At 39.4% G+C, this 24815-nt stretch overlaps 1 protein-coding gene across 1 annotated transcript; it reads left to right on the forward strand.

Moving 5' to 3' along the window:
- HSD17B7 (hydroxysteroid 17-beta dehydrogenase 7) lies at nt 1-24763 on the forward strand. The gene is made up of 9 exons (XM_082612710.1): nt 1-160; nt 2039-2242; nt 5157-5249; nt 6336-6450; nt 11836-12030; nt 15596-15700; nt 16629-16685; nt 20154-20252; nt 23477-24763. Exons 1-9 carry the CDS (start codon nt 126-128, stop codon nt 23576-23578), a joined length of 1005 nt encoding a protein of 334 aa, XP_082468836.1. The 5' UTR covers nt 1-125; the 3' UTR covers nt 23579-24763.
- The last annotated feature ends 52 nt before the right edge of the window (nt 24764-24815 follow it).

Below are 24815 nucleotides of genomic sequence, written 5' to 3' on the forward strand. Positions count from 1 at the left end.
CCCGCCGGGCCCTGATTGAAGGGCTGGGGGCGCGGCCGGGGCGGGGATACGGGTCAAAGTATAATACTCGTGAGAAGCCTTACGCGGTACCTGCTTCAGGGTGCGTGGTGATAGGGTTCGCGACCATGCGGAAAGTGGTTTTGATCACCGGGGCGAGCAGGTGAGGGCTCCATCGCGATAATGGCGGCGGCGGGGCGGGGGTCCGAGGGAGCAGGAAGTACCGGGCCAGGAGGACCTGCCACCGACCGACCCCGGGAGCTCCCGTCGCTGACCCTGCCACGGTGGGGACTATGGCCGAGACCCTGGCCCGCTCTTCCCTGGGTCCCCCACTGCGCGAGGTACCGGACTTGTCGGCCCAGTGAGGGGCTCAGTAACTGGTGCTTTGAATTAAACATGACAGCGGAAAGAAAACTAGAGCGCCACTAAGAGATGAGTGTCTCAGTGACGATACTGTCTGTATCCAGGGAAAGGGCGCTTCCCACGCAGACCTCGCCTCCTTCCAGTCTTTGACTTTCTCATCACTGGTAACTTAATCGTGACCAGGTCGCCATATTTTGTACTCCAGCTGTTTTTTTCTGTCTTAGACTTATGGCCCTAGGTAAATTTCAGCGTCCGTGAGCGTTAGAACACTGGGGGAAAAATCTCATTCCATGTAACACCGTGCTAGACATCTAGTATATATACTCTTCAGAAACTCAGAGAAAAGCAACTTTTTCCTGTTAAGGCATGGAAGGAGTGCAAGTAACCATACTGCCAATGAGTAATTACCCCAGGGTTGGGCATTTGGATTCAGCCTCTTCTAGTGCCTGTTTTACGTCTCATTTGCTATTAAGTGAACAGTGTGTGGAGGATGAAAGTAACCAAACCATTTTTCTAATTGTTGCATTTAGAGTTTTGCGGGGATTAAGACTGAGGATATGTTAAATGTCATTTAAAATTAGTTCACTTTCAATTATCTGGCCATGTCCATGTTAACTAAGCCAAACCTGGCAGGTGTCTGTAATGGGCAGAATTTTAGCGTGCCCTTACCTGAGTAACTTTAACAACTGGTTCGGTGCTTCCTATATGGAAGTTGCGTAAATAAGTCAGACTTGATTTTGTGTGTTTGTTTCTTTTACAAATATTGTGATACGTGCAATTGTATATTTATAGTAAAGGCCTATTCTCAAGTGGGGATGAATAAACATAACTATATTTGATGCTCAGGTTACTGATGGTACTAGGCTCTTTGCCTGGAATCAGCTTAAGTCTTGGAAGAAAACCCATTTACCCAGGTTTTCATTGTTATCAGCCAACCTGGTCTGAATGCTGTCCCCATTATGTGGTTTCACAGTGCTCTTTCTGAAGGAGGTCATTTATCTTTGACACTTGTACTCATCCCTGCTTCTCTCTCCTGGTACCCATCTTATATGTCCCATTCCTGTCTTCTACTTAATCATGTTGAGTTCTTTCTCTTCCTGTTGGTTATTCAATCGTAGCAGTTGAGAGGGACTTGTATCTCCTGCCATGTTACTTATACCTTTCCTTGAAAGATTCATCCATTCCTTATCAGGAATTTCTGGTGCTCCTGATACTGGCCATGATACCAGTAGATAGTAGACCCCTTGCCCTCGAGGAACTTAGACAGCAGAGTAAAACATGCACACCGGAAAACACTAATAAGATGTTCTTTTCCACATTTGCTGGTGAGGTACTGAATCACTTTCATGAGTGTCATAATCAGTGTAAAATGAAAACCACTGGCAGGATAAACTCTGTCTTAAAAGAAATGCTAAAGGAGAACTCTGATTTGCAGTTGAGTTATTTGGGTCATCGAGCTTTTGCAGAATGAAAGAAACACAAATGGGACAGCGTCCTGAGCCAGTGACTATTAGAGTTGGAGGGTTCCCCCTTCTTTACATAATTTTATTCTTTCTGTCTACCTGGGCTCCTGGTTGGGGCTCAAGTTGACAAAATCAGTCTTCTGAGCCAGGGAGAAATGCCTCTATTTGGCACCATCTCGTTGAATGCACATTCTGTATCTGAATTGTCCTTTCAGTGGCGTTGGCCTAGCCCTCTGCAGGCGGTTGCTGGAGGAAGACCATGAGCTTCACCTGTGCTTGGCGTGCAGGAACATGAGCAAAGCAGAAGCCGTCCGCACTGCTCTGCTGGCCTCCCACCCCACTGCCGAGGTCTCCACCGTGCAGGTGGATGTCAGCAGCCTGCCGTCAGTGTTCCAGGCCTCCAAGGAGCTCAAGCAAAGGTATGCCTCTTGTGGATGGCTTTTCTCTCATGTGATTGTGCAACACAACAGCTAATAGAATAAGAAAGGTTAGGAAAACCTAAAAAAGAAATAGGTGCAGTATAAAAAGAAGTTACACTGAGGAAATCTGTATAGAGTGACCAGTTATTGCCTTGCCTCAGTACCAAAATTTCATTCTCAGTCATAATCATGACCATTCCGTGAAGATTAATTTAGCAGTGGATTTTGACACGTGGTCAGTTGTGAAGCTTTATGTTAGTGTAACTCCTTTGATGTTTGAATGCATTTTTTGCATCTTTCCTTCACATAAGAACTACATTAAGTGGTAGGGCAGGTACTGACAAGTGAAGAAACTTCCCCAGGCCACTAAAAATTTGTTCATACCTGGACAGTAATTGGTATGTAATAAACATTTGATAAATATTTAGTATATGAAGGGATAGAGTCCTTGGATGTATAAATTCCCGGAAAGTGTGTACAATAAATTGCATATGGGTGCACAATGCATTTTTCTGGAGAGAGAGGGCATGCTTTTTATTAAATTCTAAGAGGAATTTATGATCAAAAAGTCCAGAACCCTGCACTAGTCCATGCTGAGTCCTAGCAATATCTGGAATAATTAAATTTAATCAGTCATTTAATCAATAAATTATTAATTACATTTTTGTAATTGAGGCCCTTACAAAGCAAGAGCTGCTTTATTTCCTTGGATAATAAAATGAACTTCAGTATACATAAGGAAGGCCTTCTTGGTTAAAGCGTTGGCTGAAGAATAATAGTTTGCATTTTATATGTTTATTGATAGCAATTTGCATTACCCTGTTCCACATGTACAAGTTACAAAGTGAAACTGGTTTTCTTCGCCACAGTTTGCCCTGCAGCCTTAGCCCTTTGTAAATGAGGGTTTGCTCTCCTCTACTGCTGAGCTCCTAGAATTTTCTGTCACGTTATCTTTCTAAAAACTGAGGTTTTCTAGGTTTCACATCTACTTTTCCATAACTTGTCTCCAAGTCTGTGAAACTGTACAGTCAGTGTCCTTACTGATTTAAAAACCCTCAAGTCGGGAGAATGAGTTTCAAGTCGTGTTTGCAGGCTTTCTGTCCCCAAACCTTCTCAGCCAGTTGGCTCTCTCATCCTGTTTTGTATAGATTTAGTTATTTTCTTATTTAGCAGAATAGAACCTTCATCCTCAGTTAGTCGTAGCCCATTTCAGTACAGTTTTGAGATTTCATGTTGCGACATTCATAGTACTGACTATTCTCAACTGCCTTCAAAGGCTCAGGATAGGTTATCACAGCTCTAGTAATTTAGTATTTAGTAAGATATTTAGTAATTCGACCCAAACGTAAGGGGGGAGGCTGTGGGGAAGAAGGCAGCACTAAGACGATGAGTTGTCCCAGCTGCCTGTCAGCATTTAAGTGCAGCGTTGATGTATTTATTTAATCCTCAAAACAGCTCTCTTTGAGGTGGGTGGTATTATCGGAATTTAGGAAATGATGATTCTAGTGATACTGACAAATTTGGGAATATGTGACAGTGTCCAGATAGATCTCTTGCTTATACGAAGGATGTCTTGCACTTAATGGCCCAAATGGATATCTTCGACTATGGACCTAAATTTAGAGGCGAAGAGAGTTTGAGAAGGACCCTTTCCAGTTGGCTGAAGCAGCACCATTCCTGATGCTGGTCTTTCCACCTGTGATACTCTGTTCTATTAGATTTGTGCTGCTGAAAACTGATAAGGAATAGTGGTTCCGTTTTATCCAGAATAGAGCAGTTGTGTCAATCATTTAAGCTTTCAAGGGTACTATGCCATTTAACTGCAGCCAGACCTGAATTTGGAAATTTGCCATTTCCACTCTTTGCTAAACATTCCCTCTCCATTCCCAGCGAGACTTATTAGTATACTTAGATGAAAGTTTGCATGTTAGATAATGGAACAACTAGCGATAGCTGGACCCATACTGTCTTTGTGGATCTTACATGGATAACCTGATGGTATCAATATGAGCAATTTAAACAGTCAGTTTATAATTAGAGCCATGCGGCTGTTGATTACTTATAGGATGATCAGGAAATGTCATGTATGGTGTGTTTTGGTAACCATGTATGATCCTGAGGTACCAGCTTTAGTAGCTGTGGCCCGTGTTGTCCTGGGTTATATGGAGGTCATGGAGACAGTGTGGTGCACAGAATTCTAGGCGACATTTTGAATATTCATGGTGTCTGTAATTATAATGAGCCCAGGCTCTACTTACCTTGAACGTAGTTCAAAAAGAATACACTTAGATCAAGGTTTATGTTGGTGAAAAAGGCTTCGCAAGTCAGCATTTCACACGTGTCCTGGAGGGAGCCTATCGGAAGCACCTTACCCCCATTCAGCTTCTATAATCTCACTGTATTCTTGTGAGCTTTCATCATTTTATGACACAGAGCACCTGGCCATGAACAAGGAGAGGTTTCCACATGGATCTAATGCTCTAGTGGATATCTTGGCGTTCAGATTCCAGCACTGATGGATCAGATTATATAGATTTTACTTGTCAATGAGGGAAGATGTGAATTAAAAACAAAACGCAAAAAACTTTCTAAGACCAGAAGGAGAGTAGGTTTAATAGAAAGTTGCTTCAGTGCCTTGTTGGGAGGACTAAGCTGGAAGGAGTATTGATCAGAGAAGATTTGACTTCAAAGCCTGTTATAGCTCTCTAAATTCTGTTTGAAGCCACCATCAAAAAAAAGAACACTCAAATATTTACCATGGCTAAAGAAAAACTGTTGAGAATGTAATACTGATGGCTTTGGCTTGCTATGGCTATCTTTTTGGTTCAGAAAGTACTTTCTGTCCTTCATAGGCCTTCTTTATTCTAGTTGCTCAAAGAGATAACTAACAATCTTTTCTTGGTTTTACTTGCAGGTTTCAGAGACTTGACTATGTATATCTAAACGCTGGGATCATGCCTAATCCACAGCTAAATATCAAAGCACTTTTCTATGGCCTCTTTTCAAGGTAATTTCCATCTTCTAGGTGAACTGATTAGAAGGAAGGTGTTTATTACTTTGCCTAGTTTTGCCCTCAGTAGGATAACTTGAGGAGACGAGAGGGTGTTGAGAAGAATGAAGACAGAAAGGGCGTGTTGCAGCCATGTCATGAAAGAAGGTTTCATCTTTGTGAGGAATGTTGCAAGTCATGATTCTTATTGTGTTCTTGGTCCCCAGGACATTCTGAGTGGTTGGACGTTTTGGCAGGTCAATTTTGGTCTGCCTGACTGTGTCTGTTAGCAAGAACATTTCAGAACTAGGCAGAATTGTCAGTGAGACTCTAATACCCAGGAAGGCAACTTGAGAAGCATTTCTCAGCTGTATGTCAGGTGCCCTGACCAGTAGGCTGGGGAAATGTACAGACCTAAATACCTTCCTGGGAGATTCTCTATATGCATTATTATAGTGGCTTCCAAAAATGTTTAACCACAACCTACAGTAAGAAATAAATCTTATTTTGTGACCCAGGGTACTTATTCATAAACAGATATTACTCTCACTGTATGCTATTTCCTATACTGCTACTTTTGTTTTACTTCTCTGCCATTAAACACAGCCCTACACACAAAATTCCACGCTGGTCTTGACCTACGACATAGATCTCACAGCAAATCAATTAGTATATTCGATGCTTCAAGAATTCCTGATGATAAAACAGCCTGTTAACTTTGTTCAGCAGTTAAACGTCAGTGTTCAGGGGAAGACTTTTTCTTCTTGGCATAGCTATTATTCCCCCAGGGCAGTTGACTTGTAACCTGATTTGGAAAGAGGTGCTGAGAGTTTTTGCAACAGGTTGTTGAGAGACTCAGGTTCCTATTGGTAGTATGAGCTATAACTATGTAAGTCCTTCTGTGAATTGGGTCAAGAAAGCATTTTTGTATTTGATTTAGTACTCATGATAACCCACTCTGAGAAATAGGTATTTTTGTTCCTGTTATTACAGAATCAAGGAAAATGTAGTTTTGGGGTGGGGGAAGGCAGGAGAGGGTGTCTGTTTAGTATCTTCAGTTAAAGAAGCTTTAAAAAGTCATGCAATTGTCTTTTGCTGTTTCAGAAAAGCGATTCATATATTCTCCACAGCTGAAGGAGTGCTGACCCAGAGTGAAAAGATTACCGCCGATGGCCTCCAGGAGGTGTTTGAAACCAATGTCTTTGGCCACTTTATCCTGGTAAAAAGGCTTTGGGCTTAATAAGCCAACACTTAGTACTGTGACCTTAAACACTTGCACAGATAGATCACAATGCTGTTTTGTTAAGCTTATTAGTTTATGGCTAGCATTAAATCTTTGCGTGTTTAAATAGGGTGATCACTCTACTCTTTGAAGACATTGCTTAAAGCAGCCTACTGGTATATTTTTTCTTTTGACATCAGCTTTAGAGATTGGAGAGAAAGTAAGGTATAAACACACAAGCACCTTCAGAAACAATGTACAGAACTGAGTAAGTGCACCAGTACTGTTCTTTGAAACTGGGCTTTGCATCAGATAAGATGGGGTGACAGGGAAGCCATTATTAAACAGTACTTCATGGTTAATCTTTTACTATCTTGATTTGTGATTTTTTAAAGCATCCAGTCTGGTGTGTCACAATTTCAGGCAACTATAAAGTTAAGCAAGGGATGTGCAACTTGTCTAGGTTGTTCTGTGCTTTTGCCTTAGGTTTAATCTCATAGGACAGCTTTAATATCTAGATTAAGTAATAGCCAGATCTGTTGCCAGTCGCTTTTAATTCCTTGCTGCTAGAAGAACTCCTTCTAATGCTGGGTTTGCTTGCATAGAACTTGTATCTCTGACGTTTTTATAGTCATGATCACTTTTTCCACCTTAAACCTAATTTCCCTCAAAATTGGACCTCCTTGAGGACTAGCCTGTATATACATAATTTAAGATATACATAAACATTGGAATATTGTGAAACCATTAAAAGAAATAAGATATTTTGCACTTACATGAGATAGTCTCTAGTATTTCATTATTAAGAAGAAATAGCAGGTTGTAATATGTATAGTGTGATCTCATTTGTATAAACAAACAGAAAAATATATATCTTTACACATTGTATATACATGTATATACTATTTCTAGAGTGATACAGAGGAAATTGGGAACAGTGGATACCCTTGAACTGGGGTGCCAGAGCATCAGGGATGAGTGGGAGATTCATGTTTCATTCTAGATCCTTTAGAATGAAACATGAATCTTAAAAAAAAAAAAAAATGTGGTATTACCTTTTCAATGACAAAAGTTAAAATATAGTTCAGGATGGGATTGAATTCTTATATGGTCATGTTTTATAACTCTACAGGGATTCATTATCTAATATTTCCTTTATCTTTTCATAATCCTCTCCTCTTTCTTTGCTCTCTTTTCAAATTATTAAATGAATTGGCAATGATAGAGGGTAAGTTAATTGTTGCTGTTAATAGTCTGTTAATATTTTGATGAATCTGTTGTTTAAAAAATTAAGTTGTTAAGGAAATCTAGTATTGGGGTAATCCAGGTTGGGGGAATGGCAGAGGAGAGTTGTGGCCAAAGGCACAGTTATTACAGGTGTCCTTGTGACATGACTTATCCTTGTGTATCCTTATATAGGTAGGCCTATCAGCAGGGGTTTTGGGATTGATTTATCAAATAAAATGATAGGAAGGTTTATGATGCCTTCCACTCTCTCCAAATTAGTTTTAGGAATCTTACAACTTTTTATAGATCACAAACTTGGATTCTGTGTCCATGTGTAAATACATTATAATGGATCCATCCCCAGTTTGATTATAAATGACCAAACTTGTAGGGCTGTTAAAAGAGTAGAGAGAATTTCTGTAAAGTTCCAGGCACAGTGCAGCATTACAGTTGTGGAACCAGGTGACTGATTTAATCTCATGTCCATGAGTTCTCTTGATTGTGTTTGATGTAAATGTTCATTGAACATCTGGAAGCTTTCCTAGATTTTTCTGTAATAAAATTTTAGTTTTAGGATAATTTTAGATTTATAGAATTATTGCAGAGGAGTTCCTGCATACGCTATGCCCAGTTTCCTCTATTATTGACATCTTACATTAGTATGGTAGATTTGTCACAATTAGTGAACCAATATTGATACATTACTATTAATGAAAGTCCATACCTTATTCAGAGCTCTTTAATTTTGTGTGATGTCCCTTTTCAGTTCTAGCACCCCTTCTAGGATACCACATTACACTTAATAGTCAAATCTCCTTAGACTCTTCTTAGTTGTGATAGTTTCTCACACTTTCCTTGTTTTTTTTTTTTTTTTTTTGCGGTACGCGGGCCTCTCACTGTTGTGGCCTCTCCCATTGCGGAGCATAGGCTCCGGACGCGCAGGCTCAGCGGCCATGGCTCACGGGCCTAGCCGCTCGGCGGCATGTGGGATCTTCCCAGACCGGGGCACGAACCCGTGTCCCCTGCATCGGCAGGCGGACTCTCAACCACTGCGCCACCAGGGAAGCCCCACACTTTCCTTGTTTTTGAAGACCTTGACAGTTTGGGGATTACTGCTCAGGTATTTGTACATGGTCCCTTGATTGGGATTTGTCTGTTTTCCTCATGGTTAGATTTGAGAAAATGTGTTTTTAGGAAGAAGACCACAGAGATGGAGTGCCATTCTCATCACATCCAATCAATATGTTTTATCAGTATTGATGTTCTTTTTTTTTTTAACATCTTTATTGGAGTATAATTGCTTTACAGTGTTGTGTTACTTTCTGCTGTATAACAAAGTGAATCAGCTATATGCATACGTATATCCCCATATCCCCTCCCTCTTGAGCCTTCCTCCCACCCTCCCTATATCCCACCCCTCTAGGTGGTCACAAAGCACCGAGCTGATCTCCTTGTGATATGCAGCAGCTTCCCACTAGCTATCTATTTTACATTTGGTAGTGTATATATGTCAGTACTACTCTCTCACTTTGTCCCAGCTTACCCTTCCCCCTCCCTGTGTCCTCAAGTCCATTCTCTACGTCTGCGTCTTTATTCCTGTTCTGCCCTTAGGTTCATCAGAACCTTTTTTTTTTTAGATTCCATATATATGTGTTAGCATACAGTATTTGTTTTTCTCTTTCTGACTTACTTCACTCTGTATGACAGACTCTAGGTATATTGATGTTCTTTTTGATCCCCTGACTTGAATCAGTGTTTGTCAGGTTTTTCCACTATTAAGTTACTTGTTTCTTTCTCCCTTTACATACTGTGCTCTTTGGAAGAGAGTTAGTATGTGTAGCCCACACTTAAGGGGTTGTGCTTGACCTCCTTAAGAGTAGAGTAGCTATATGAATTATTTGGAATTTTTCTGCAAGGGAGATTTGTCTATTCTCCTCCACTTAAATCTTTATTCAATCACTTATTTATTGGCCTATTATTCCTCAGTAAAACTGAAAAAAATTATTTGTTATATCCATGCAGATTCACGGATATATATTTTCGCCTTTGTATTATAAATACTACTTTATTTTCTTGCTCAAATTATTTTAGTTTGGGCTATTGGGAGCTCTTTCAGTTGGAACCTCTATATCTTTTTAAAACATTTATTTATTTATTAAAAATTTTATTGAAGTACAATTGATTTACAATGTTGTGTTAGTTTCAGGTGTACAGCAAAGTGATTTAGTTATATGTATATGTATGTGTGTGTATATATGTACAGACACACACACATATCTTTTTTTTCAGATTCTTTTCCCATGTGGATTATTATAAAATATTGAGTATAGTTCCCTGTGCTATACTTGTTGGCTATCTATTTTTTATATGGTAGTGTGTATATGTTATTCCCAAATTCCTAATTTATCCCTCCCCCCGACCTTTCCTCTTTGGTAACCATAAGTTTGTTTTCTATGTCTGTGAGTCTGTTTCATAAATAAGTTCATTTGTATCATTTTTTTAGATTTCACATATAAGTGATGTCATATGATATTTGTCTTTCTCTGACTTACTTCACTTAGTATGATAGGTCCATCCATGTTGCTGCAAATGGTATTATTTCATTCTTTTTTATGGCTGAGTAATATTCCATTGTGGCATATACATATATATACACACACACATACATACATACATACATACCACATCTTCTTTATCCATTTATCTGTCGATGGACATTTAGATTGCTTCCATGTCTTGGGTGTTGTAAATAGTACTTCAATGAACATTGGGGTGCATGTATCTTTTTGCAGTATGGTTTTCTCCAGATGCCCAAGAGTGGGATTGCAGGATCATATGGTAGCTCTATTTTTAGTAGAGCTCCTCCATACTGTTCTCCATAGTGGCTGTACCAGTTTACATTCCCATCAACAGTGTAGGAGGGTTCCCTTTTCTCCACACCCTCCCCAGCATTTATTATTTGTAGTCTGGTATGAGGTGACACCTCATCATAGTTTTGATTTGCATTTCTGTAATAATTAGCGATGCTGAGCATCTTGTCATGTGCCTCTTGGCCATCTGTATGTCTTCTTTGGAGAAATGGCTATTTAGATCTTCTGCCCATTTTTTGACTGGGTTGTTTGTTTTTTTTGATATTGAGCTGTATGAGCTGTTTGTATACTTTGGAAATTAATACCTTTTTGGTTGCATCATTTGCAAATATTTTCTCCCATTCTGTAGGTTGTATTTTTGTTCTGTTTACGGTTTCCTTTGCTGTGCAAAAGCTTTTAAGTTTAATTAGGTCCCATTTGTTTATTTTTGTTTTCATTTTCATTACTCTAGGAGGTGGATCCAAAAAGATATTGCTGCAATTTATGTCAAAGAATGTTCTGCCTATGTTTTCCTCTAGGAGTTTTATACTATCTGGTTTTACATTTAGGTCTTTAATCCACTTTGAGTTTATTTTTGTGTATGGTGTTAGAGAATGTTCTAATTTCATTCTTTTATTTGTAGCTGTCCAGTTTTCCCCTCACCACTTATTGAAGAGGCTGTCTTTTCTCCATTGTATATTCTTGCCTCCTTTGTTGTAGATTAATTGACCATGGCTGCGTGGGTTTATTTCTAGGCTTTCTGTCCTGTGGAACCTCTATATCTTTGACATACCCTTATCATTATGGCTTTCTGGTTTTGTTTTGAGCACATCCTTTCTGGTACCACATGATGTTTAAGACTCATCTTATGTATTTCCTATCCCAGTCTTAGAATCAGCCATTTTCCTAAGGAGATCTGTTTCCTTTTATTGGAGAATGGTATTAGAAACCAAGGTCTGGGTGCTTATTGCCATTGAGATAGCATTTGCTTCTAGGCTCTCTCAGCTAACAGAGCAAGGATGTACCTGTGTGCATACTAACCCATTTATGTATAAATATCTGTAAATATTTTGTATGTAACCATCTGAATCTTTATTAAGCTAATCATGAGTTCACACTGATGTCTCTGACTCTAATCCCTTACCACATAGATCAGTCTAGTCTCCTTCTCTTGTGTACGTGTCCCACTCTACCAATGACATACCTGTTCAATTCTAGTGTCCATTTATATTGGTTTCAAAATTGTTACCTTGTACTCCCCCAGTATATTTTGATACATTTTTTGTTTCTTTTATTCCTCATTCAGATTCGGGAACTGGAATCTCTCCTGTGTCATAGTGACAGTCCATCTCAGCTTATCTGGACATCATCTCGTAATGCAGTGAAATCTAATTTCAGCCTTGAGGACATCCAGCACAGCAAAGGCCAGGAGCCCTACAGCTCTTCCAAATATGCTATTGACCTTCTGAGTGTGGCTTTGAACAGGAACTTCAACCAGCGGGTGAGGCCTGTCTCAGTGATATGGAAATGGCAGGGCAGTGATTTCTGAACTACCATTGATTTCCTAGTAAGATGGCTGGCTTTCTATTAACTTTTGTAGTTTAGAAGATGAAATATTGTTTCTTGAGCAGGATTGCTATGAGGACAAGATAAGACATGATGAAGACTGATAGTTGGTGTATAGGAAAGTTTTAGGGCCGAGAATAATTAGCTCCTGACCTTTTAGATATATGGGGGTTCACTCACCATTCCATAGCTCTTCAAAAGCTATATTTTATATAACAGAATGATACTACTAACAATGTCAGTAGTTACTGTTAAGCATTTGCTATGTTTTAGGTGCTGTCCTTTTTATCTATGTATGTCATTTAATACCTTTCCCATCATAGTGAGGTAGGTCTGAGTATTCCCATTTTCATATGAGGACACGAAAGATTGGAGCCCTTAAGTCATTTACCCAGAAGTCACGCTGCTAGTAAAGGGCAGAGCTCAGAGTTGAGCCCGTGGCTAACTTCATAGCTTGGATTTTTCCCACTAAGCCGTGCTGCCACCCAGTGTTTATTATATCTGATGTTATAGGACAGTTGGTACTTAGAAAGCCTTCTGGAGAGTAGTGACCTTTGGTGAGGCTGCAGAGCTCTCTGTCTCTGTGAGGACCCGGGTTTTGAGAGCAGCTGTTGTCAGTCATGCTGGCTCCTTGTGTCCTCTGTGGTCTGGAACTTAGTGCTTCTTTGTGTGTCTCTCTTGCCCAGGTCCAAAATCTTAACTGGAAATCTCCGGTCTTTCCCATGGGCATTTTCCTTTGTTTGCTTTGACTGTGTTTTTTGAGTGTGGGACTGGGGAGAAATTTAATTCCACTAATATTTACAAAAGACTGACCATTTTTAGGGTACTGGCTCAGGCTTAGAATCGAGGAGGAAGGAAAAATAAAAAGACAGTGCAGAAACTATCTGCCCTTAAGGGACGTTCTTTGATCACACTTTAGGTACAGCAATCTAAGCCTTACGTAATGGTCTAGACCTGGTTGATTCTGCAATGGAGACCTTCATCAGGTGGAATTCTCACTTCTGAGAACTGGCTCTTAGAATCAAGCCTCTTAGTGAAGAGGGTGGTATAAAAGTAGAAGCTATGAGCATATTCTCTAGAAATGCATTTGAATCCTTGCTTTGTCACCAGCTTTGTAAACTTGGACAAATTATTTAATCTCCTTGTACTTCAGTTTCCTTATCTGAGAAACAGGGATAATAATAATGCCTGCCTCACAGATTTGTTGGGAGGCTTGAATGATGGGATTGGTATGAAGCAGTCACAGCCATGCTTTGTGCTCAGAATGTGTGTGTGTGTGCGTGCGTGCATGCGTGTGTGCTTGTGTCTGCACACGTGGGCATGAATGGGTGGGAGGGTGGGAGGGTGTGTGCTTATGTGCATGCATACATGTGTGAGTGTGCCTATCCACATGCACATGTGTGGGTTTTTTGGGTGTGTGCATATGTATATGAATGTGATTGTATATGTGGTACGTGTGCTTGGGTATGGGTGTCTATGGTCATGTGGTCTGCACCTGTGTGTGCATGTGCTTATGTGTGTTTGTGTGTTGACAGTTCTTCTTGTTATTATTTGAGCTCAGTGTGTTGGTCCAGTTGTGAGCCTCCTGAGATTTCTTGAGATGTTTAAAAACTTGTCACAACTGCTTGTCCTCTGGAACCTCCCTTTTAGGGGTAAGGTCAGAGTGGATTAGCTTCTCTTTTCATGATAAGCTCTGGGATTTTGCTTGTCTCAACTGTCAAATAAGTTTTGGGATTTCATCTTTTACAGAAAAGGGAGATTTAGTTAATGCTGCCGTCTCCTGAAATCTGTGTGATTATTTTGCAGCCTGTGATTTTTCTCCTTGGCTTTTATGAATAGAGAAGTAACTAATAAAGAACTACCTCCCTTTGAAAGCTTGTATGACTGGAAATGTTGTTAGGTCTGTACAAGCTACCTGAAAGACTAACCATCCATGAATGACCCCTCACACAGGCCTTGTGGAAGTACTCAGGGTCGTCACACTCATTCCCTAGGATTAAACGTGTGGGGTGACTGTAGTCTTGGATAAGATGGCCTCCTTGCTTGTTTCTTTTGTTGCTTAATGTCAGAAAGTTGTATGTGTTGGAAGCCCTGGATTTTAGTTCACAGATGTCTTCATTTAGGGCTGAAAAGGCCCTAACTGTTCCTGGCTAGTTCCCAGAATAAGAAATTTTCCTTAGCTATCTTTGGGACAAAATATTCTTGGGAAGAATTTTTGGTCTCTAAGACTCCTGACTTTTTTCAGAGGACTGTTGGTAAATCAGGGGGACTCTCAGGGGCTGGATTATCTGTGTCAGGCACCTCCAGGCCCTTGCAGCACTGAATAAAGGAAGACGACCTTCCAGCTTTTGATGCTCAGGGTGCTTTCTGTCCACTGAACTGACTGTGCTACACTGGCATTTTCTATTTTTGTTTAAAAGAAAAATAATAAGATTAAAAGTAATAAAAATATGAATTAAAATGGTCAACATCAAAATAAGGTAAAATGCAGTGAAAATTAAACCAAATAAACTAGTAAAACAAATCCCAATGCTCCAAGGATTACTAAAGACCACCCAGGGCCTCTTCTATTACTAATATGTGCCGTATGTTAACTGGAGCTCTCTTTATAGAACAGATCTTTCTAAAATGATGAGTCCTGGGCTAAGAACCTGATTTAGAGATCTTCAGTTGGAGGAGGTCTTTGTGGAACCACACACACACAGCCCTCATTTCTCTCTGATGCCAGGAGCTCCCAACTCAAGCTAGAGATATGGACCTTATATACCTGCAGGGAAACAGACACAGTTGAGGTTTAGTTGTCTTGTGTTTACTAGATCAGAAACTTCTTGCAGGCAAAGACTTTACTGTGTATCTTTTTTAAATCTTAACTGCTTTTTTTTAACACCTTTATTGGAGTATAATTGTTTTACAGTGGTGTGTTAGTTTCTGCTTTATAACAAAGTGAATCAGTTATACATACACATATGTTCTCATATCTCTTCCCTCTTGCGTCTCCCTCACACCCTCCTATCCCACCCCTCTAGTTGGTCACAAAGCACCGAGCTGATCTCCCTGTGCTATGTGGCTGCTTCCCACTAGCTATCTATTTTACGTTTGGTAGTGTATATATGTCCATGCCACTCTCTCACTTTGTCACAGCTTATTTTGATTGGTCAACTGATCTTCAATTAAGCTAATAACATGGAAAACTCAGGTAACCGGGTCCTACTTTTCTCGTCCAGCTTCAAGCTTGGTTATTCTTTGTTCTCTAAGTTTCTTGAGAATAGAGACTTTATCTTACTATTTTTTGCATCCTGAGTGTGTCTCATGGTGAGTTCTCAGTACATGATTCTTAAACTGAAATGGTCTACCCAGCTTCAAGGACAACTTAGAGCATAAATCCTTGATGCCCTGGCTTGCTGGCTCATTTGTGTATCTCCTTTATTAACTAACTAGCACACAGGTGACTCAAAGTATATTGAATTAAAATTAATTGCTACCCCTCTCTGTGTTCCCAGGGTCTGTATTCCAGTGTAGCGTGCCCAGGTACGGTGTTGACCAATTTGACATATGGAATTATATCTCCCTTTGTGTGGACATTGATCATGCCAATCATATGGCTGGTAAGTGATGAATACTTCTTGTCTTAGTTTACTTAAGCTGTTCGAGTTGGAACCAAAAAGCTGTGTTTAAGGGTTGGGAAATAAGAAATTGAATCTGAAGGTGGCAGAATTCCATTTCATTCAAGGGTTTTGACGTTACTTAGTATGTAATCTCTGCTTCATACTACCTGATATTCCGACTGTACCACCATCTGAGTGTCCACTTTTCTTTAAGGGAATGTTTCTTTGGTCATGCACCATAGATCCCAAGAGTTCTATGATTATATAATTTTGGGAAACCTGTGTTCACATATTATTGACACGTATATTATGTCTCAATAATATGTTATATACGTCTCAGAGACATATTAATATGCCTTTTGTTATGTCTAGTAAACGTTATTGACTAGAGACGTTTCAATATTCGTTTACATAACAAATTGCCGGCTACAGGCATTAGTTTCTGCAAAAATCCCCTGGTCAATAACGAGTTAAACGATATCAAACTGGATTTCTCTGAGCTTTTAATGTAGTCAGATGCATTAAAAGTTCCCCAAAAGTGTATGATTGTGCATTGTATGATCATAGAATCATGTTTTTGCTTGTTTGTTTTGTATTTTGAGCATCTTGCAGGACCAGTGTCCTCCAGCACACATTAGAAAATGTTGCTTTTAGGAAATGTCCCTCCCTTGTAGAGCTCAGGAAAAAATATCCCTCCATTATAGCAGGTAGAGAAAAAAGATGAGAAGGAAATCTGCCTTCATGTTAAAAGTGGTTGATTGGAGTAATGGAGATTAAGTGATATTTCTTATTTAGATTTCTTTATTTTTTGAAACTTAAAAAAATGCTCTATAATAAGAAATGCAGGTTGTCTTTTTTAATATTTAAATGAATAATGCTTTTGTGACTCTAAACCACCACAAAATGACTATGGTTTTCTTTTTCTTAGTTACGCTTTTTTGCAAATGCTTTCACGTTGACACCATACAATGGAACAGAAGCACTGGTATGTTACTAGAGTTTTAATATATTGTATTCACTTCACAGATGTAGACTGTAAGTTCACTGGTTTAGAAACAGTCTTAACAGAAAAGATAAGAGAACAAGCTCTGAATAATCAAGGTCCTGTTTAGGACTAAGTTCTGAGCATTAGGAGTGAACTTTGAAAGTTTAGTATGTTTCATGGCACTGGATACACCATGGTCGTGGAACAGCGCTTCTGTAGAAGCAAAATACATGAGCAGCCGGAGGAGAGCACAGCGTGGAATACTGCAGCGGCAGGCAAAGCAAGACGGTGGCTGGGCAGTCAGTGTGAGATTTCCTGTGGAGAAGGTGTGTTTCATGGGTCAAGAGTAGAGGCAACGAAGTCCAGCTCCATTTCCTTATGGGAAGATTCTCTTTTCTCTGTTCATATTCGAGAATTGAGTTGTTACTTTATTAGAAAACAAGTTCGTTTCTTTATATCGCACATGTGTGGATTACATGTGTTTCCTCATCAATGGCAGACATTAGTAACGGATCCTAACACTCTGTTCTGTTTACATAAATGATGTCTCTGAGTGTTTTTCAACTCAAGGCCCAAAGACATCCACTAGTAATGGATCAGAATCGTCATACAAGATGAAATTTATTTGTCCTCTGTGCTTTACACCATCTGGTTGAAATTCTATCGTATTAAAGTCAGTTCTGTGTGTGTGTGTGTGTGTGTGTGTGTGTGTGTGTGTGTGTGTGTGTGTGTCTCCCCCCCTCACTCCACTTAGCTCCCTCAGGATTTTTGGTAGGCAACTTGAAAACCCGAGAGCCTAGCACTGTAGTGCTCATACTTAACAGATTCTTAAATCGTAGCTGAATTGAAATTAAGGCAAACGTTAAGGGAATTGATTTGGCACTCTTCTTTTGGTAAACATTGCAGAAACAAATGCATTTATTGTAGAGACACAAACATAGTAGAAGCAAGTACTTTTAAACTAATTTTAATGATTTCTTAATGTATATGTCAAACTATTTAAGATAATGAATAGTCCTTTAGGGTATTCATTCCGCACATTTATGTCACTGAAAATCAAGTCTAGAGGTCAAGTATATATTGAGTGTCAGTGGTGTGGAAATAGAAGTCAAAATCTAGTTAGAAGTCAAAATAGTTAGAAGCTACTAAGGAACTTAGAGTCATGTTTAGAAAAAAAAGAATTAATAGAGAAAATAGACAAGAAAGTAAGACATTCTGTCATCTGGTGGCAAGTACTGTAGGAATAATCAGAAAGGAGGATCACAGTGGGGCTGGACTAGTTGGAGGAGGCTTTGCTTGCTGAGTTGGGCTTAATCCGGGCCCTGAAGAATAGGTTGGATTTGGATGAGATGAGCAGCATGACCCCAGTGTCACAGTTTAAAAAGTTTGTTGCGACCCTGCTGTAATTTCCTTCAGTGTGGATGGGTCAGATGTAATTACCACCTAGTGATGGTTATATATGCTGGTGGATACAGATGAGGGTTTGAGCATACCACGTGTGTAGCAAGAATCTCTTCAATCTTTGGATAAGTTTTATCTCCTTAAATGGTTTGAACCTGAGTGGCCTAATGCACAGTGGTTAAGAATGTGCTATATATAATTCTATTACTATAGAATTATAGTAATTCTGTTCAAATTCCATTTCTCCAGTTTCTGGCTGTGAACACTTGGGCACGTGTTTTTCACTCATCTAAGCCTTTTACTATTAACTATAAAATAGGAATTATAGGAGTAAATGAGAGAAGGCTTATTGTAAAGGATTCTGTGTATTTCAGCATTTAAGATTTTAAAGAAGACCATCTTATTGAAAAAAGTACAGTTCTGGCATGTGAACTGACAGATCAATGGAACAGAATAGAAAGTTGAGAATAGGCCCATAGCATACAGGGATTTGGTATATGATAATGATGGCCTTCCAAAACAATGAGAAAAGATGGTTTATTCAGAAAATAATAGAATAGGATCTTTTCTTCATACCTTACAGTCAAATAAAATTCTAGGTAAGTTAAAAGATTTAATCCATAAAAATTAAAATATATAGTTACTAGAAAAAAATATGCGGTGGGGGGGCACTAAGATCCTACAAGCTGCTTGGTGCTGCCAAAAAAAAAAAAAAAAAAGGGGAAGTTATAAAATAATTTAAGAGTGTGGAGGCTTAGCTACTCCCAGTAACCATAAAAGAAAAGACTGAAAATTTTGATTTAATAAAAGTAAAAAAAATTTTACATGACTAAAATTCTCACTACACATATACTCGAAAGAGTAACCACAAAATGGAAGAACACCTGCTACTCATACCGTAGATAAAGGGTTACATTTTCTTAATATTTAGCGAGCTTCAACAAATCAAGAAAAACAACCTATTGGAACAATAGGCAAAGGACATGAACAGAGAGTTTTGAAACTGTTTTAATCATATGAAAAGATGCCTAATCTTATTCCTACTAAGAGAAATGCGAATTAAAACTATAATGAAAAACTTTTTCAACTCTGATTAGCAAAGATTAGAAAGTTTGATAATGTACTATATTGGCAGGGGTCTAGAGAAATAAGCACTCTTCTACATTGCTGGGGGAGAGTAGACTGATATAGCCTCTATCAAGGACTCTTTGACAAGATCATTCAAAATAATAAACACACATACCCTTAACCCAGCAATTCCATCTTTGATATTTATCTTACAAATGTACTCAAACTTACATGGAATGATGTATTCATCACTCATCACAGTGAGGTTTGTAATAGCAAAAACTGGAAAGAACCTCTAGGTCTAGCAGTTGAAAACTGATGATATAAAGTATGGCACATCCATGAAATGGAATACTGTGCTACTTTAAAAGAGAATAAAATTTTCATATACTGATTTGAAAGTATCTCCAAGGCCTGTTCAAGTGAAAAATGCAAAGTGTGGAGTAGTGTGTATATTTTGCTTCCATTTGCATAAGAGAAACGGATATATGTTTTTAAGCAAATAGATTTCCTTAGAAGAATATACAAAACAGTAGCATGAGTGTTTGCTTCCAGAGAGGAGAACTGGGTGGCTAGAAAATTGGGGAGGAAGACTTTTTACCATGTACATTTTTTGGAAGTTGTACGTGTGTGTGCTTATCTATTAATAAAATATCACATCAGTGACCCATACTTTACTGTGGCGTGAGCTGAGTATCCACTCTGAATAAGCTCAAGGTCACATGGCATGAACTTTAATTTGGGGATTAAGAGAAGAGACAGCTAAAATACGGTTTTTTGCTTTAAATAAAATTTTCAAAGGATGCTATTAAGCAGGCTGCCCTACTGTCTTCCTTCGAATTATAGTAGTGGTTCATGAAGGCATCACAATTAGCTGATGCTGTCAGGAGGACTTTTAGAATTTGTTTGGGGCTCTGTAAAGTGCTGATTGTACATCCACTCCAGCCTCACTCACCTTGGGCAGAACAGAAGAATCATTGACACCCTCTTCTTTTCCAGGTCTGGCTTTTCCACCAAAAGCCCGAGTCTCTCAATCCTCTGGTGAAATATCTGAGTGCCACCACTGGCTTTGGAAGCAATTACGTAACGTCCAAAAAGGTAAATGTTTCCTTTGTTTCATTGAAGAGGTTGCTGCTGGGTTCCTGACCAGCCCTACCAGCTGCCCAGCTTCTCTCTCCTGGGGCTCCCATCTCTGCTCGCTGGCATCACATGGGCCTGTTTTCATTTCTTTCTGCTCTCTCCTGCCTCTCAGCCATGGCACACCTTCTCTCCACCTAAACTGCTCTTACCCTTCTTTCTACTGATTCATTTCTACTGTTTATCCTTAAGATCACAGCTTTTGTGTGACCTTTTACATCAGGTCAGATGCTTTCATGCTAGGCTTTTTTTTACTTCTTACGCCAGTTCTGTGTAGTACTCATTCAGTAGCGGGCTCCCTTGTCCAAGGATAGGCTCCATGAGGAGGGGGGATTGCACCCAGTTTCCTAGCATGTTCCCTTGCTCATGGCAGGTGCTCAAGAAATGTGTCACAAGTTGGATGAAATATAAAGCATCTTTCTGAGTGAAGTTAGCTTCCCTTTGAGTGTTCAGTTCCACTTATGACAACTATTAGCTTTAATAGACTGGTGTTTTGAAGAGGTACGGGATGGAGTTTGGAAAAAAAAAATGAATGCTGTGTTTTGTAGACTCTGTGTAACCTAAAATGAAATTAAACATAGTTACAGGAGACTTCCCTGGTGGCCCAGTGGTTAAGACTCAGAACTCCCAATGCAGGGGGGCCGGGGTTCAATCCCTGGTCAGGGAACTAGATCTTGCATGCCACAACTAAAAATGATCCCACATGCTGCACCTAAAGATCCCACACGCGGCAACGAATATCCTGTCTGCTGCAACCAAGACCCGGCACAGCCAGATAAATAAATAATAAAAATAAACATAGTTACATATTAGAAAAATGAAAAAAGTTTTATTTTGACCCTGTAAGGATTAATTTTGTTGGTTTTTTTTTTTTTTTTGGCTGCATTGGGTCTTCGTTGCTGCACGTGGGCTTTCTCTAGTTGCAGCGAGCGGGGTCTACTCTTCCTTGCGGTGCACAGGCTTCTCATTGCAGTGGCTTCTCTTGTTGCAGAGCATGGGCTCCAGGTGCGCGGGCCTCAGTAGCTGTGGCTCACAGCCTCTAGAGCACAGGCTCAGTAGTTGTGGCGCACAGGCTTCGTTGCTTTGAGGCATGTGCGATCTTCCCGGACCAGGGCTCGAATCCGTGTCCCTCGCATTGGTAGGTGGATTGGTAGGCAGATTCTTAACCACTGCGCCACCAGGGAAGTCCTAATTTTTGTATTTTTGTCATGAGTAAGGTTTGCTTTAGCCTCCCATTTTTCACTGCCTATCTTATTGTGAGGAGGAATCGGCATAAAATAAAATTAGATTGAAGCAAATAAATTCGCTAAGTCAGAGTCAAAATTGTCAGTGATCCTGTCTATGTCAGTAGCTTGAGGTCTAAGGGGAACCAGGCTCTCTGCTTCCCGTGGTATATGTTTACTGAAAATGAACCTATGAACGTCAAATGTTTTCCAAAATACCTTTTGTGGGATAGTTCCTTGAGAAGATTTGCAGAAAGCAGTTTGTCGGCCAAGTAAGTTTGAGAAATGCTTCGTATTATATTTCCCTCTTTCAGAGATATGCACAATGCACATTAGCCCAGTAAAGGCTTTGAGAAGTTGATACAGTTAAGAAATATGGGTGACATGTTTCATCCTGCTGTTTTCAAGCTGTTCTTGACTGTACAACTTTTTCTTTTCTCTTTAAATTTTACATAATGCTTAACATCATCCCAAAGAACACACTTTGGGAACTCTGTGGTAAACTAATGAGCTTACTTTTAGGCCCTCAGAATTTATTTGGACTTACTATCTATTGATCTCGAAGGAATGATTGGTTTACCAAGGGGAGAAAATGTTTAATTCTATAAACCAAAGTATTTTATTAGCATTTCATGGAAATGCATTGCAGAATATGTTTTAACCTTTGATTAATTTTGGGAAGTCAGCTCTCTGCTCTGTTTAAAGGTTGGGTTGAACTAAAGAGAGCTATAATGTCTCTTCTGGTTACAACATGAAAAAACACTAATATGGTTGAATGAATATAAATATTTTTTCCAAAATGTTATGAAGTTTTCTTTCATTTTTTAGCCTTTTAGCTTCATGAAGAAAGAGGCTTTTTTTTTTTTTTTTTTTTTTTTAAGTTTAGGCTCTGTGTTGACTTGGAAAGAGCTAACACTTTATAGGGGCTGAAAGTTTGCTTTTACATACAGTGTGTAAGTTAAAATTAGATTTTCTACATAAAAGAGAAGAGTGTAAAATAATAGTGGATTAAACAAGATAAAAGCTTAGGTTTCTCGCATGTAAAGGAGTTTGGAGAGGCAACCTTAGGCTGGCCTGGCAGCTCTGCAAATTGTCAGGTACCCAGGTTCCTTCTGTCATCCCTGAGGTGTGGCCCTCATCCTTATAACTCAGGGGAGCAGCATGGAAGAAGGGAGAAAGAAAGGGGTGCCCCATTCCTTTTAAAGAGAGTCCTGGGTAGGTACCACACAACACTTCCACTTACATCTCATTGACCAGAACATAGTAACCTGGTACCACTAACTTCAGTGGAGGCTGGAAATGTAGTCTTTCATCTGCAGGGCAGTGAGCTCAGCTAAGATCAAGGCTCTTTTACTAAAGAAGGTGGATATTAGGAAGTAAGTAGCAGTTGGAATTTTAAAAAAAATTTCTTGATTTTCCTCTTTTGGCCCTTTTTTTTTTTTTTTTTTTTGGCGGTATGTGGGCCTCTCACTGTTGTGGCCTCTCCCATCGCGGAGCACAGGCTCCAGACGCGCAGGCTCAGCGGCCATGGCTCATGGGCCCAGCCACTCCGCGGCATGTGGGATCTTCCCGGACCGGGGCACAAACCCGTGTCCCCTGCATTGGCAGGCGGACTCTCAACCACTGCGCCACCAGGGAAGCCCTGGCCTTTTTTATATCACAGATGTTTGGTGTCTTCTGTTACTAGGTACACAGCAGTTAGGGGAGACAGCAAAGCTCAGATCTTTCAGTCTTGCTATTTAAGGGAAGCATCAGTAGGCTTGGTGAGTATTGGAGTTTGGATGGAGAGTTAATGTGTCCTCAGGATTCCTAACATTCCCCACATGGCTGCCACCACAGCCCATTCCAACTGGTCCTATTTTGGGTTCTCTTACCTGTGTTATTTAAATGGCTCCCGTTTATTCAAATACTGTTCATTTCATTTTTCCTTCGTAGTCATCCCTATCTTTGTCTCTTTTCCAGATAGACCTAGATGAAGACACTGCTGAAAAATTTTACCAAAATTTACTGGAACTGGAAAAGGATATTAGGGTCACCATTCAAAAAACCAAAAACCAGAGCTGAAAATGGTGCTCTCTGAGCACCATTTTCATGCCTTTTGTGGATTCTGGAGCACGTGGGTTCCTGAGTTGGATGATGTGCATTTGTGGTAAACTGTGAGCTCTGATTGTCTCTGTTTCAGAATTACCGCTATGACTGTGCATGTGTTTGTGCACGTGAGAAAAAGCTTGATAAAATATCATATATTCTTAAGAATGGCATTATATCGAAATTGTGCTAGTCACAATTTGTTTATTCTGCAAACTGCAGCCCAAGCTACACTTCACGGGATGAGGTGTAGACTTGAATACTCATGACACAGACACGCACTGGTTCTCCTTTTCACCTGCCCCAGCAGGAGGAAATACTGCCCATTCTCTGAGTGACCATCTTAGCCTTCTTCCTTTCGAGTAGTTTACCTAGGTCTTGTACCTTATTTCTTCTTCCACATGCTGCTTTTACCAATCCTAATACAGATGCCCATGTAATTAATCATAGTAACAAAAGTATATGTATTTGGGCCACTTGAATTATTTTTTTCTTATTTTAAAAATGTTTTTTATTGAGATTGATTTAGTCCATGTTAATAGTGGGCCTGACCTTTAACAGAATTTGCAAATTTGTTTATTACTAACCCACTCATTTTCATGACATTTTAGTGAATGTAATCTTGCAGCAAAAATGATTTATTCAGATTGTTTCAATGAAATTTTCCAGTTGAATAATTACTGGTGGAATGTCTCCTGGTATCAGTAGTGGTCGAAAGTGGTTAGGACTTAATTTGCATGATATGAAGACAAAATCTAAGATGCCTAGATGTTTCAACCAACACCTGTAATATAACAGAGTTACAGTTTGAATGAGTTAATGTGAAAAATTATATGTAAATATAATTTCTTTACATTTTAAAGTATGGATTTTTGGTTATACTTTAAGTTTATTGCTAATGATATTTTTAATAACAATAAACATATGTGAAAATGAGGGCTGAACACTGTCTTCCAGAAAGAAGGGTAAAGTTGGAGAGCTGAAAGCAGAGCTGGTTTTTGATCTTCTGTTCACTCGCTGTTAATTGGGAAGGAGGACTTTATTATGGATCTCAAACTCTTCATCTGTGAAGGAATTATCTTTCTGCTTCCTCTGTTCTTGGGTATGAAGTGAGCATTAAACGCAATAATATGTGAATGAATAAAGAGCATTTTTTGAGAATGATGACTAAGGTTTTATTAGAGATTAATAAGCCAGAGTGTCATAGTTGAAA

Source organism: Mesoplodon mirus, assembly GCF_964341445.2.
Source record: "Mesoplodon mirus genome assembly, chromosome: 3".
Lineage (NCBI taxonomy): Eukaryota > Metazoa > Chordata > Mammalia > Artiodactyla > Ziphiidae > Mesoplodon > Mesoplodon mirus.

Coding starts and splice junctions, on each gene's coding strand:
- HSD17B7 (XM_082612710.1), top strand. CDS start 126: ATGCGGAAAGTGGTTTTGATCACCGGGGCGAGCAG. Junction 161..2,038: donor TTGATCACCGGGGCGAGCAG/GTGAGGGCTCCA, acceptor TTGTCCTTTCAG/TGGCGTTGGCCTAGCCCTCT. Junction 5,250..6,335: donor TTCTATGGCCTCTTTTCAAG/GTAATTTCCATC, acceptor TTGCTGTTTCAG/AAAAGCGATTCATATATTCT.